The 16134-nt window shown below is 35.2% G+C and overlaps 1 protein-coding gene across 5 annotated transcripts in view; it reads right to left on the bottom strand.

The window, feature by feature from the left end:
- The window catches only part of RGS12 (regulator of G protein signaling 12), an 86441-nt gene that overhangs the window by 8835 nt on the left and 61472 nt on the right, over nt 1-16134 (bottom strand). For 4 of the 5 annotated variants that reach the window (XM_063401543.1, XM_063401544.1, XM_063401545.1 and 1 more), the window contains 5 exons: nt 14824-14950; nt 13769-13865; nt 12279-12346; nt 11604-11757; nt 8379-8996 (listed from right to left, as the gene is read on the bottom strand). In XM_063401543.1, the coding sequence (XP_063257613.1) occupies nt 8379-8996; nt 11604-11757; nt 12279-12346; nt 13769-13865; nt 14824-14950 (1064 nt within the window). The remainder of the gene's footprint in view (nt 1-8378; nt 8997-11603; nt 11758-12278; nt 12347-13768; nt 13866-14823; nt 14951-16134) is intronic. The other variant, XM_063401547.1, reaches the window with a different exon arrangement.

Raw genomic sequence — 16134 nt, 5'->3', positions numbered from 1 at the left:
TATTTCAATGTAAATTTTTTCCTCATTTTTTTAAGAAAAAGCTTTTATGGAGCAAGGCTATTTGACACAAATAATAGGTGAGATTTGCCCAACCAGCTTGTTATAAATGTATCTCGCAAGTTTTTAACTAGACTCAAGATTTTCATGTACTCAGTGGAGCTTTATAATGAGGTTTCAATGAAGTTTGTAACACTCTTGCACTGGTCTCCTTCTCATGTTTTCTTTTTGAGTAACAAATACCTGAAGACACTTAACAGTGCAGGGCACCATCTAAGGTGCAGAGGGTCTTCACAGGTAAAACTTCTCTTCATATATTCTTGGCTGAAGTGATGAATGCCTCCATGGAGAGCTCTGCAGACACTTTGCCATGTATGAAGCATGTCAGGAATGTTATTACATTTTCCCAAATCTAATCCATCAGATGTCCCACCTAACTTCAGCAGAGAAAGTGAGACACTGCTTATGGCAGCAGTCACACAGGAATGGAATACTCCATTCACATCTATTGGTAATCTCCTCCCTTGCTAAGCATTCACACAGCTCTCAGGAATTTTCTTGTGCATCTGATCCCATTAATGTGTTCCAGCTGGTTTAAAGATAGGAAGATGCAGGTCATCTTTTGTCCTTAAACCAGAGATCTGCTTTATTACAGACTCAAAGCCAAATGAGTGCTTAGAAGGCTTAACTGCACCCATCTGCATTCTTCCAAAGGTGACTACAAGCAGGCAGTGTTGTGGTTGATCTCCTGATTTGTGTTACCAATATTTCTCTTTTTGTGATATTTGGATATTGTGTATTACTCTCAAGCACTATAAATTTAACATTATAGAGAACTATCTTTATAGAGAAAGACAAAGGGAAACCTTCTGTATAAAATATTCCTCAAGATCTAAGCAAAAGATCACAAGATATTGTCTTCCAGGTAGTTTAGGAATAAGGGAGCATTTGGCCAAATTCCACACAGAGACAGGTCACAAAAAACCTGGAAATTTCAGCAACAGCATTAACTGCCAAATGTAGGTGATAGGATCATATAACCCCAAGTCTAATGCAGACGCTTGGGGATTTAAAAGTCTGCTCACAACACTTTGCAATTATATTGTTTCTATACCATAATCAATAAATTCGTGTATTTTCAATGTGCTAAATTTTACTTACAATTTTTAATAAAATATCTTTCATGTAAATTGAGTGTTTCACTCATCATTCTAACCTTTGCTAAAATCCAAATGTTCTTGACAGAATCATTAACTATTTAGATGGCACTCAGTTCTACTGAAAGATAACAAGAATATCCTGCTGACTTCCATACCATTGATCCCAGTCATTTGACTTCTAATGTCAGAGAGGATCTGATCTCAGTAAAAGGGAATAAACTCCAGATTAATGATTTTGTACTGACTTACAGCAGATAAAAATCTGTTTGAAGTATGTCATAAAACTTAGAATATAGCTCTTGTGAAAAGAAGCCTGACGTTTTCAGGGGCAATTCCTGGAACTGGTGATTTATAGATATATACCACCCCTAAATGTAATCAGTCCTTCCCAGGCTCCAAAGCAGCAAGGCTCTGGGGTGTGCTGAAACAGGGGGGTCTGGGCAGACACTGCTCCAGTCCCTTTGGAGCCTGTCCAAGGGGTACCACACTGCCTGAGAGACAGAGAGCATTTTCTTACACCAGAGTGAAAAAAGGAGCCCTTCTATAGCAGGTGTTCATTTCAGGGTCCTGGAAATACATAAATATAAATAACTTCTCCTTATCATGGATGGAATCCGGCAGTTTCACTCTGGGGAGAACACTTATCCCTTCCTGTCCTAAACTGTTAGGAGATGCTACTTCTACATTTTAGCCCTCCCACACATGGATTCTTTTCAGTGATGGATGAATGACTTCCACACTGGCTGACATACTGTTACTACTGCAAGAATCTCTCTCTCTTTTTTTTTATTTTTTAATTTGTAAAGCGAATTATGCTTCTGAAGGGAAAAGGATACTTTACATTTAAGTTTTAGAATACCACAGGTTAAATTTTCTTTGGCAGTTTCCTTCTTTTTTTCTCTTAATTGATACAGCACCGAGAAGAAAGAGGATTTAATAAAAGATTCCTACCTACAGTTTATGCTAAATCTTTTCAAAGGAAATTTGACTTTATATGCGGAATTTCACTTGCATGATGAAACAGCAACTGCAGCATGTGCTCAGTGCTTGGAAATCTGACTCAGTAAAATGAAGGCATCAAGCCAGGAAATGGGTTATTCTACAAAGCAGCAATATTCTGCATTACCAGTTTATTTACCTTTTCCCTGGAAATTTTGGGAATACATTTGCAGCATTAAGGTTAGAAATGGGCAGATGGAAATCCTTTCATTGCACTCATCTCCAAAGCCTTGACAAGAACAAAGCACCAAGCATTATTCAGAAAGACAAATTTGGAATATCACATGGAAGAGGGAGCTCACCTGTGGCATACACTGCAACCTGTATTTGCTGAGGGCAGGGACCCTTCATGTCCACGGCTGAAGGGAACTGCAAACATCATTTAAAAGACAGGAGCAGCCCAAGAATAAATTTGAAGTTCTGAATTTTGATCCAGGCAGATGTGTGCCCTCAATAACACTGTCCAATTTGCTCAAACTTCCCATTTCTCCACTGCTAAAAGTGCAACAATTTAATTTTTGACTACTTCCCAAGCAGTAGACATGATAAAACAACTTTGCAGCAGCCTACACATATTCAGCCCTCAGTGTGATCTTCCAGCATTTATTGTTAACCTTCATCTTGGTTTTCCATCAGTGGTCAGTAATTGCAGGTTTAATTATTGCAGAGAGTCCTATGTTGGGGAATAGTGGATTGAATTACTTGAATCCATTTTAATTTAATCTCCCATTCATTAGGTTATTTTTTAATTATGAAAGTCTAAAATTTAGTTTCATTGGGCTACTGGTTACATTTCAACCAATAATTCAATGAAGTTCATTTCCTCATCCAAATGCTGCCGTGGGTTTGTGTGGATCTGGGTTTAGCTCACGTGCACTTGGTTCAAAGGGCAGCTGTCATTTTTCTAACATTTCATCCAGTCAGTGATAAGATTTGCAACTCTTTCTAAAATGTTTATCTTGTTGCTTGATCAAAATAAGTTTACATTTCAAATAATCATCCCCCAAGGTCTTCCTTGCTTCGCATTTGTCTACTCTAAATTCTCCTCCTCTGTTTGTTCATCACAGTCATGTACTACACATAACTCTCCCATTTAATCATGCTCTGATTAAGAGGATTAACACATCCCAGCCTGAGTATTTCTGGATTCTCATGAGTACTTATTTATATTGATCCAGAATCCAATTGTCTTCTATAAATTTATACAGAAACAGTAAAGGATGTAAGTTAATGCAAGAAAAACCCTTTGTTGAAAATAATGATTTACATTATTCTTATATCTTTTAAGTCGTAATCACCACTTTTTCTTGAATTTTTATTATTTATTTATTTTCTTTTATTGTTTTCATTCATGTGGTTATCTTGATTTATACAGGGAACACCACTGGACTGTCTCTAAAATATGCCACATGAACTAAGAGATTATATAAAATATTAGTTATGTAAAATATTATATAATTTATTACAAAAAAAAAGGTTTATTTTCAAATTTTGAAGATAGACGTGATTGCTCTTAAAGTCCTCTAATCTCTTTAACTATCACAAACTTTTTTGCACTTCGAATTCACCACCATTAGAATTGAAAAATTTAGTAGCCAAGAAAGTGAAAGTCACAGAAATACCACTGATCTCTACTGTAATTATCTGATCTCTATTCTTCAGCTGTGGGGTACTGCAGCCTCTCTGTAAATAGTACAAAAAAGAGCAGTTGGAGATTTTGGGGTTTGTTTGTTTGTTTGTTTGTTGTTTTTGGTTTGGTGGGTTGTTTTTTTTTTGGCTTTGGGAACAATACTCAGTCCCAGACTCAGAGATTACCCTGGATTTTATTTCTGCATAATTTATCCTTCCCAACAAAAATATACTTGTGCTAGTACTAACTATTCAATTTCCAATAACAAAGGAAACAAGTTTGAGGGTACAGTTCTATATCTATTTCAGAAACAAAATGATTTCTTAAAAAAATATCTATATACCTTTAGACTGTCTAAATTAACTCTTTAACTTCCATAGACATTTTACTAAAGTATAATTACAGAGACTTCCCCATGCTTTTACTTTCCCTAGCTGGCTCTCTATCTTAACCAATGATGTTATATGCTTGTTAAAAGGTAGTTTTGAATAAACTTTTCAATTGCATTGCTGGATCCAGTCTATACATCTCCTTAAAAATAAAGACCTTCACACTTGGTAGACAACTCCACTGACTGTAACTGTAGTGTCACTCTGAGAATAATTCTCATCCTAGCTGAAAAATAAAAGCCCCCAAAATAACAGGGATTTTTTTAAGAGAAGGAAGAACAATTTGATGGACTCAAATCTAGTCTGTGCACTTCAGTCTGGATTGCTGCAAATTGTTCTACTTCATGATGAAAAGGTATTCCATGAAAAAGCCCAGTTGGAATCATGAGTAAATGCCCGCCTACTTTGTAGTAGAGGCAAAAACTGTCATGAACAACTCAGACCAGTGGATTATTACTGAATAAACAATCCAGTGCAAGGTCTGTGGCTTCATACTCACAGCTCTTGAGGAGACTAAAGGTTTGGGAGGCTGCAGCTCTTCTGCACTTGGGTAACACATGTGCCCAAACCCTTTGGAAAAACTGGACAACATTCAAAATACCCAGACTATACTAGGCAATTAAAAAAACAAAAAGAAAACAAACAAACAAACAAAAAAGCCAAGGAGATTAAATCAGCATTTTAACACTTACAAAAATGAATGCATCGCTTCAAGCCAATCACACCACACAATAATTATTTCTTCCACAGATGGGACCACCATTATATGCAGAGACATGAAAGAATGTCTTCAGATTCCAGAAACCTCTGATTTTTGAAGTGGGAAATTTGCCAGAACTAGCAGGCTTATTTAAAATGAAGAAAATTTCTCTTGATGAGTAACACTACTGGAATCAGTAATGATTCCTGTGTTGCTAACTGATTTGTTATTTACTTCATAGCTAAGTATTAATACAGTATAAAAACATTTCACTTATTTCAGAAAGTTAAGAACTGAGACTGAAAATCTGTTCTCAAAAGCTCAGAGTGATACAAACCTTATTTTGCCGCCTTCCATTGTTCATATTTTGCTCTCTAGATCACCAAGTGAAAAAAACCTCAAGTGTTACCCATTAGGGGAACAGACACTGGCCTGGCTTCCCTCTATCAGCAAATATATATATATATATATTTATATATCCCCTATATCAGGGACCCCTTCACTCCTCCCAGTCCTTTTCCCAGCATTTATAACACCAACATGTGCAGGGTAAGCAGAGATGTTATTTGTGTCCAGGCCAATTTGGAACTAAGACTAGAGACCTCTTCAAATTATGCAGTCATTATTTTTCTTTATATCCCAACATTTTATTTGAATAAACCAATCAGAAATGCAATTTCCATTGATAGGGGTTATGAATGAAGAACCATTAAAGCACTTAAAAAAGCAACCATTATTAATGATTTAGTCCTTTGAGATTTTGATTCTTGACTGGAGAGAGTTTCCAGAAGTCTTTATTAGAATTATGTACATCATCAAATAGTCTTTCCATGCAAACTCCAATCATGAAAATTGAAAATTTTTGTTTCAGCCCACATTTTTTCCATAAAATCACCGTTCTTTTTATAGAATACAGTTCCCACTAAATAGTAGTGTGTTGTGAGAGGAGCGTAGAATACAGCTAATATCTGCAATAAGATTGTAGCAAAAAAGGAAGGTCTAATATCTCTCTTTAAAAATTTTGTTGTTCCAAAAAAAAAAAAAAATCTGGTTTGTCAGGAAGCAAAAAGAAATTTAGATTTTTAGTTTTGCAAAATTAATTTGATTACTTACTGTCATGGGTGGTTATGACAGAGTAATAAGACACAATCACCACTGAAAGTAGAGAACACTAGTTGGAATACATGCTAATTAAAATCCATTTTTATAAAATTAAATTCAACATGGAGACTATTAGCTATTTATTGTGAAAATGTCTGAATAATCTCAGAATGGGAACTGCTACAGGACTGTCAACTGTTTTATTTTCTTTCATGGAGGCCCACAAATATGTGGGAACACAGTGACTTTTGGAAAAACTGGATTTTCATCCCCCAGAACACAATGAGACCTAGTTAACAGCACAAGCCTTTCTGTAGGATTTTTTTTTAATGAGGCTTCATGGTGCTGTTATGTAGGACCCATCTCAAAGAGTGAAAAGAGTAGTGTGGTCTCCAGCACTCAACCAACCCCTCATTTCTCACCCAAGCCTACCAAATAAAGAGGTCACTCCACACCAAATGAGCTGAGATCACCAGCCCACTTCTTAAAGACCAGGGAAGAGTTGCTTTAGTTTAAAATAAGAAGGAAAGTAATGAATGTAAAGTTTAGCCCAAGAACCCAAAGACAGAAGAAATTCTCCTTTCAGGAGTTCTTGTTATGACTAATTCAAAAGAAATCTCCTGTCTTTCTGCCTTCTGGAGCACATGCCAATGCTATGGATTTCACATGTGACCCATCAGCATCTCAAGACAGCATTTGCCCTTTGATGTCTCAATTATTAACAAATCTAATGTTTGTCAGCTTTGTCTCATGGTAATTGCTGTTCATATCTATTTATCTGTTTGTTACAAGAAGGTAATTTCAATCAGAATTCTTAATCCAGGACTGAAAGAATTTTTTAAATAATGAAGAAAATGAAAGCTTAAAACCAGTTTGCGTAACTAGAGCTAGAATTTATTACTCCTGAGAGAACAAGAATACAAAATACATGTGAAAACTACACAAAGATTTCTACAAAGTAAAAAGTAGAAAGTGGGAAAAGGGAAAGCTACAGCTCAGTGGTTACACAGAAACTTATGGCATGCATTAAAATATTGTAAATTCATGAAGTTTTTTTTTAAGTGCAAATGGTTTTTTTAACATTTCTCACTGAAAAATATGCAAATTGATACCTATGTTGTACACTTGACATATCAGAAAGACACCAACACAAATCTATGCATATATACATCAATATGTCTGAAGTACATTTTGTGGTTCTGTTATTCATAGGCACTGGTTACAAGTCCGTCCAATACTAAGTTTCAGAAATTAAGTGATAGCGCTTATAGAACATTTCTCAGACACTACTAATAAAGGAATTGGCTTTTAAAATACCAAGAGGATGAAATAATTTGCATTGGCATTTATAAGCATCCAACAACCAAAGAAGTATTTACAAATCATCAACCATACAGATAAAGAACAGTATCAAATACTCTGTGTAAAAAGATAAATAATTAAAATGTATATTCCCACGTCACAAAGAAATGTGATCATACAAATATGGCACCATATGTTTGTGAAACATCAAAAATAAACGTAGCACATAGATACCTCTTCTTATATTTTACATTAAAATGCACAGTACAATGACTGTAAAATGTCAATGTCACGACACCCATTGTCTTCAAATTCCTGTTCCTGGTAATAGCAATTATTATTAGAGTCCATGTTTATAAAGAAATTCCATACTTCAGCCTTGGGCTAATATTGCTCTGTGATATTGCTAGACCATGAAACTTACATCCTAAAAAAGTTATATATTTTCTTTAAAATTATCTAATAGAAAGCTACTTGATATGTGAATATTCTGGGAGAAAGTGTGATAGATGCAATCTGTTTCTCTGTGTAGCAAAGTATGGGTTAAAAAAAATAACATTTTTATTTTTAGTCACAAATATCAAATTTATTAGTGAAATATATTTTAAGTTGAGGCTTATCCGTTTAAAATTTTAATCATAAACAATACTGCAATTTTCAACACATAATTAGGGTTTTTGTTAAAGTACTTAAACTTCCAAACCCTAATCATGTATCTCATTATGAGAAATGGATCAGAAAATCTGGAACACAACAGCGCTATGGAGCTCAAAATGCTGATACCCTGTTTTGTACTCTGAGGGTGAATGAGATAATTATAGCACATGGATGTATTTCAAAGGTTTGTCTGCATGTGGCCATTTTTGGTTACATGCCAAATCCAAACAAAAGTACAATTGTTAAAGGCAAGCAGAAGTATTACAGTTAGAACAGACTAAGGCAATTAAAATTTTTTTCCTTCCTTTTCTGGTTAAAAAAAAAAAAAAATAAGGTGCAGAGAGAATTTTCTTTGTCGTTTTAATGGGTGCCAAATCCTGACTAACAGTGCCAAAGAAAAGTAGTTTTACACAAAAGGAAATACTATTAAAATCTAGAAATACCTGAATTGGATCTTTGATATCCAGATTTTTCCTGATTACCTGCAAAAGGAGTTGGGGGTGGATAGTTGGCCTCCGTGAGTTTACTGATGTCTGACAGTGGCGTTGGTGGTGGCGGTGGCAGCAAAGTGCTGTTAGGGCTGCTAATATCTCCTTCAGCCACCAGAGTCAAGTCTGCCACGTTTTCATCATCTACCATCTGAATGCCTTCGGGCTGCAGCTCTCTGGACTGCCTTTTCCACACCGCGGCGTTGCTCTCCTGCGCGTGCGGAATGGGGGACAGCGGAGGACTGAAAGGAGCACTGAAAGTCTTCTGGCTGTGGAGGGCTGCCAGCGCAGGTTTGTGTTTGTTTTCTGAGTAGCCCATTCTCTTGACTGAGTTTTCATTAAAGTTTTGCACGGGCTCCTGCGTTCCACTGGGTGACGTACATCCATCACTGCCATCGCTTTTTGAAACTCGCTTGCTGAGGCCTCTAGGACCTGCGGGAGTAGATGAGGATGGTTCTGGTCCAGTGGGTGGCAAACGGAGAAAGTCAGGGAGAATAAGGTCTTCTTTCCTTAGCAGTCCACGTTGGTCATCTGCTCTGTTACTTTGTGCTTTGGATATGAGTTCAAAAAATTCTATTGGGGAAAAACCCAAAATTGACAAGTTTTTGTCAGAAAGTGCAATGCCATTAAAACGTACATTTTCAGCACATTTATTTTCCATGAAGATCTTCAATTCTTTCAATGCTGCCTTGAAATAAGATCCCATGTCAATTAGGAACTTTTTCAATTGCAGCAATGTTCACTAGCATCACTATAATTAAGACCATCAGCATTGCTATTGTAAGAGTTTTGCAGTTTAGAACAGCTGCAATTCACTGAGCCTTGAACACGTCTTCTATTTTACGCAGTTAATAAATCTGTACACACACGCAGGATTTTTTAATTCTTTATACAAAACAAGGCTCTAGTCTTACAGACAATGGGTGCACGTTTTTATATTCTGGATGGGTTTCATCCATCTTAACTCAAAAATAGCATGCCATTTGAACATTCAAAGATTCAGAATGTTGCAAACTTCCTCGTTATATTGAGTTTCTCTCAGAGTAATTATATTTTATCACAGTTTAAATTCAATTCATGGTGTAGTTTTAAACCAGGATGTTATCATCACAGGGTATGATCAGATGATGATTTAAGTAACCCCATTTTGCTTGGAGCTGCAATGAATCAGTAGCTTACAGGTAGTCAGTAAACATCCAAGGAGCCATTACCAAAAGCGATGGGGCAGCTTTTTAAAGAGGCTTTAACACAATTAGAAGTGATTTTCTGATCATGTCCCTAATGATATCCAATGGTTTAATATGTTTCTGTATATAAATAATACTCATAGTAGATCAACACTGTTCTAAAAAGTTTCAAAACTTGGCAACAAGAAACTTATCAATTGTAAGCCAAGAATTATACCACTCCTCAAAAAAGAAGCATTGCAACAATAAACAAACTCTTTGGTACAAAACATAGACATATAAAAATATGTAATTCTTAATATAGGGTCTCTGCATGTCCTAAGTTTTCAAGAAGAAAGCACTTTAACTACAGAATATTAGAAGATGCTTTAAAAGGCCATCTTCAACAGATTCATTAAAATCAACAGTTCCAACCCAGCTTATAAATACTGTTTGAAGCAAAAGCCATTAAGAAATAAAGCAACAGAACATTATTATCAGTTTTAACTTAGCATAATATGAAGTCATACACTTGCATTTGTATGACCTTACTCCTAAATCCTCTACTCATATTTGGCAGGCTTTGCAATGTATTCCTAAAAATGACTTTTTAACATGCTTTTTCAAATGCCATAAAATCTGAACGTAGCCAAGATGGAAGCTTCAAAATGCTTCTTATTGCCAAAGTTTTGCAAAATGGCGGTAGGCATATTAAAACATGCAACATTTCTAAGATGTGTCATACAAAAATGTTTCTGAAATTTCAAACTTCATAGAACAGTTATTTGTTTTTGCATTAAAAAACAGTCTACAACATTTGGTACTCATTTTCCAAACTTTGACAAATTTCACAAAACTCAAAATAAAATGTGAAAGCCTCGAATTCTGAAGTTTTCAAATTATGTTAATGTTTTACTCAGTCCTAGGAAAAAAAATGAAAGTATTAAAATGTGGAAAACAAGTTAACAAAAGAGTAAGCAACAGAAAATAATTTAAAATGCACTAATATTTTGTAATAACACTTATATTAAAAACATCTATTTTGCAGTAGAAGTTTTAGCCATAGCATTTTTTTTTCAGTTCTAGTCAGTGGACATTTATTCACAGATGAACATTCAGAGGTAAACATTCATTTGCTGTATAAATGTGCATAACCAGGTTTTGGATATGCATATGGGGTAGCTTCAGCAGTATATTTTAATCTGTGGGTCAGATAGGTCTTTTGAGGTTTTTTTTTCTGCATGGGAACACAGGGAGGAGTGTGTAGGGCTGACAGACAGGTAATCACTTCATGTCCTAGGGCATGGGGTGTTATGCCAAAATTTCTGGTGCTACATCATTTTTATTTCTCTTTTGCCCATGGACATCTTTCAATAAGAAAGCAAATTCTCTTAGGAGATTCTTTCTGATGATATCACCAGAAGTATTAAGATGCAACAAAGGTAAAAATACTACTCAGGAAATGCAAGATTACCAATAACCTCTTTGCTTATTTCTACTTCTAAGCACCTTTTCCCTGCATTTGCTGGATGCAATTTTTCCTGTTGCCCATCACGTCTCCTCTGCAGTCAGACTGCACTGCCCTGGCTGTTACAGAGTTCAGCAGAAAACTTACAGAAGTTCTTACCTGAGTACATTTGGGTCTACACTACTGTGCAGTGCCTGTTGAACACTTCTATAGAGGTGAACAGAGAGCCAAGCTTCCACACAGCTTACAAAGAGTACCAAATGGGATGTTCAACTGCAGCTGAGTAACTAATTCCTTTTTATTTTACAGGAATTAGGTACCCCTCACTTTTGAAAATCCCACTGGGCACCTACATCGGTGTTTAGGTATTCTTAGAATTTTATACCTTCAACTTAAGAAAACTTGACAACTCAAACACACCAAACAAAAATATAATGGTTATGACTATGATTCTCACAACACAGTATTAAACACACGATACCTACACAGACACAAAATGTTTCTAAGACTACTTATGTTAATACGTAAGCTATAAAGTTCACATACCCTCTGCTTCATCCAAATTTATTTTCTGACATTTTTTTTTCCCAATCTTTGCAATAGAGTCTTCTCTCTTTGACAGCCGGACTTCCCTAGCATTTTTTCCATTTTCGCCTTTCATTTTGATAGAATTAGACTTTCCTAGAGTTCTTCCCTCTCCCTGCATTAGAAGGAAAGTTAAGGTACTACTTACATTCAGGCTCTATCATTGTATACATAATATGGCCTAAAGGAATGAGGAAAGTTATTTTGGAAACACATTTCTCTAACACCACAACAAATGCTTTAGTTTGGTCTTCATTATGGCAAAGAACATTTGCCATGGTACTTCCCAAAAATGTACAAATAAATATAATATTGTTTACTCTGAAGAATTAATGTAATTGAAAGGGCCTTTGAACTACAGAGCAGCTCAACCATTTTGAAACATAGATAAGCCAATGAGACACAAAACAACAAACACAACACAGTGAAGGAGTTAACTGATTCATCATGAAGACAAAGTTCTTGACAAATAAATGCTGTTGACAGTGGAAAAATATCAGACAGATTACAGCTATATTCAATCTAGTTACATAATCTGGCCGATTCAGAATCATGTGTGAATACAGCCTTTGATACAGAATTCTAGAAGGAAACAGAAGATGATCTAATGGAGAAAAATCGTTGCAGAAGACTTACAGTAGATCCTTGACTTCTTGAAGAAGATACAGTTGCATTCTGTTTTACTAACACGCCTCTTTGTTTCTCTGTAAACATTGAACATAAATATACCTTCTGTAACTACTGATTTGTAATTTCCCCAAAAAGCAAAATTGAAGGGACAACGATAGACACGACAGATTTTTGCTTTAAAATTGCTCTAATGTGTACTCAGAAAATAAAGAGTGAGCAAAGTTGATAACCCTGATACTTTTCAGTAAAAACCTACCAGAATCTCTCTCCCATCTTGCATCCCAAAAGATGCTGAACTTTCACTTACGTACTAAATTATCAGTTGCTTTAGATCAAATAATTGTAAAATCTGGTGATTCACTTTGCAATTGTCAAAATTATAATTTAAAAAAGAAAATCAGCAGAAAAGGCCATTGAAAGGCTATGTTGAATCTTTTCCATGCTGTTTCACACATCAATTATTTTATAGACACTGCTGTATCCTCCTTGCCATCTTCTGAGGAACCAAAGGCTCCATCAAATTAGATCTGCCTACAGCAAATACAGCAATAGAATCACAGCCCTCTTTCACTGGTACATTGCCACAGAATCAACTCACTGCCAGAATGATCCTCTGTGATTTAGGCTTTTACAGCTGCTGGCAGCACACTGGATTTTAGGCTTTACTTGTAATCCTTAAACTAATTATCTGTGAGAGTATTTAGATTGAAAACTTTTCAAAATAACAATTGGTTCCGTTGGTTAGAAACAAGGACAAATCTGATTCTCCTCAATAAATATCTCCATCTTTATAATTGCAGTTCCTCAAAGAGGATCTCTGCTCTAAGTCTATTTAATTTAACCATATCTAATTTGGTTTTTCAAAATAAGTGTTCAATATCTCCAAAAGGGTCTCCCAAAAAACCCAAACCTTTACTCTCAAGGTTGCTTACATTAATCTAGAGTGTTAATTGTGCCATGAGATTGTCAACTGTTTAGCTGATGAATTTTTATTTTTCCAATTCTGTTGCCTAGGGTAATCATAGGTTTTATCCTTTTTGGTGTTGTTTTCAGAAATCATCACTTAAAACTGGAGAAGTAAGCTCTGCTACTTTCTCATGCTTAAGAAGGATATTATGATAGCAGCACATATAGCTGCTGTACAGACTGCATCTGTTTTCCTTATACAGAATGTCCCTTAATGAACAATTGCCAAAAGAACTTTATTCTCATTATTATTTCTGTGAATCTGTGGCTGAGTGCAAACAAAAAATTCAAATATTACTACTGCAAAACCTCTCCCAGCAACAGTAAAAGTACTTGCTATCACAGAATAAATTAATCTTCAATCTTCAGAAACTGCACTGCTTTTTAGTTAAAAAGAATAAATGCCACATGTGATATATCTAAATTTAATCGTATTTACCTCACCTTGACATCAACAGGAAAAACTAACCATAGTCAGGGTTTATAAAACTGACTTGGAACCATAAACAAAAGCTTTTATACAAACTTACCTCTACCCTTTGATGGTTCTTTTTCATCTAGCACAACCCGTTGACCATCCAGGTTAGATATGGGGACACCAAGATCAAGTGGTTCCTGCTCACCACTCTAAAGTCGGATCACAGTTTGTATGTAATAGAGAAAAAGCTGTTTTCAGAACAAATTTATGCAGTCTGACATTTTTGAATGAAAATGAGCAGAGCATTTTTATGCTTCACAGTAGCTTCAAAACATCCTTCTACCATTCTAAAAACATTTATTCCAGTGGTGTAAAACTACCCTGATTTCAATGAGTGTAACCCTGTTGTGTGAGAAGAACAGTATTTGGGGGAAAAAAAGATACATGGAGAAAAAAAAAAATCGTCCAATTTCTAACTTTGCTCAAATACTCTAGCACCATTAGTGTGTATGTTCAGTAAATCATGTTTTTCAGAGGACATTTAAGATTATTGTTTATTCTAAACTGATTGTATTTCATTAATTTTGTTATTTCATTCAATTAAGTTACTTTAATACCAACATGCTTTTCAGTTATCTTAAAAACTTGGACTGGTTCAGCTAAGACAGCATACAGAAATACCACAAAATTTACTTTACATTCCGAGGTATTCCAGCATAATAGAAAAGAGAACATGCTAGCCAAGATTCATATTCAGATAATTCAATATCTCAGTAATAGAGATGTTGAATTATTCTGCTTTCACAAAAAATTTCTGCAAGGGGATTTGTGGCAACTTTCATGATTCCCAGGATAATACAACAAAAGCTTTAGTCCAGCCAACTTTCCCTGGCTAATAATGGGAGTTGAGCTGTGGAACAAGCAAAGTTCAGGCTTGCTTATTTAGGATGTTGCATTTATTCTGAAGAGAATATAAACCAGATGTAGACTAAATATTTGGGTTAATTACTATTAAGCATAATGGTTATAAGTATGATGCATTTTATCTCAAAATGTAGCAATGGATATTTAAATGCCTAATTCTCAGGAGGGGAATCATTCCAGGCACTATCATATGATCTCCAGACAGAAAATATTGCTGCTTGAATTACATCAAAGAATACTTACTAGTCTTGCCACAAGTTCATTAAGATTTAAACCATATTTTGCAACAACAGGCCTTAAGACCTCTGTTACTGGTTTGGTGGGTTTTGCCTTCAGACCGACTGACCGGTTGATAGGAACAAGATCCAGCCTGAAACACAGCAATTGTAACATTAAGTGTCAAATATTGCAGTAAATAAAGTGAACAGAAATATGGCAAATCCAATTTGCAGCAAAGTTACACCAATTTACAGCTGGTAACTAGCTGGAACTGCAGTAACATGAATCCATGCTAAACTGAAGTGACAAAGAATTCATTATTTGATTTTTTCTTTATTTATTATGATATTTATTATTACTTATATTTAACACAAATAAAAATTGTACTCTTTCACATGCCAGAGCCGAGTGATAGCCTGAAACACAGCACTTCCACATTTCCAGGGAGATTACTCTGACCACTTTGGTCCAGGAGTCCTTCCAAAGTGACTCCACGCCTGGATTATAGACTTGGATGCAAGAAAAATATTTCTTCTCTATTCCACAAGAGAGACTCATAATTTCTTAGGCAATTACACGAGATGTATTTGGACAAGTATTTTAATTTTTAAGCAGACTGACAAACAGTTAGTCTGCTTAAAATTCCAGATGATGCTAGTTCTTTAGGGTTGGTGCCACCATATGATGAAATATTGGTATAAGAGAAACGTATATACCAAAGCTGAAAAAGTAATTAACTTAGAATTTACAGGCTAAAGATAGCTCTCTTCAGAGCCTATTTTACAATTTTGCATTATAAAAACAGCAAAAGAATAATAAAATACAAAAATTTAAAAAAAAAATTAAACCCAAACAACTAATTCCTTAGCATCTATTTCCCTGCACAGAGCTGTGCCTAGCTTTGATTTGGTTTTGTTTCTTTTCTTAATGCTCTTCATCTGTGCCCTGAATCCTCCACAAACCTCATTTGACTGTAATGGTACTATAGCATGAAATCAAGGACCAGCTTATTACTTACAAAACAATCAGAAGAACTGTACACCATCATCAGATATTACTATTATCAGTAATTTTGTCAGTCACAATTAAATATAAAACTCCTGTTTTATCTCACAAAAATTACTTAAATACAAGAAGTTTAGTTATGTTGACTTTTCCACAAGAAGTCAGAATAACTGAAACTTTGTCTTTCATATTTTCTCTGAATTCAACAGTTACTAAATTGAAATGATACATTTTAATCATTAGCTGATAATTGATACAGAAGTGGCAAACATTGAGGTAATTAAGTATAACCACACAGCATTTCTCCTTTGTCTGAAAATGTTCCAAATA

This window comes from Prinia subflava, chromosome 7, assembly GCF_021018805.1.
Source record: "Prinia subflava isolate CZ2003 ecotype Zambia chromosome 7, Cam_Psub_1.2, whole genome shotgun sequence".
Classification (NCBI taxonomy): Eukaryota; Metazoa; Chordata; class Aves; order Passeriformes; family Cisticolidae; genus Prinia; species Prinia subflava.
Note: the sequence above shows the minus strand (reverse complement) of the source record. Positions and strands in the feature narration are given on the sequence as shown.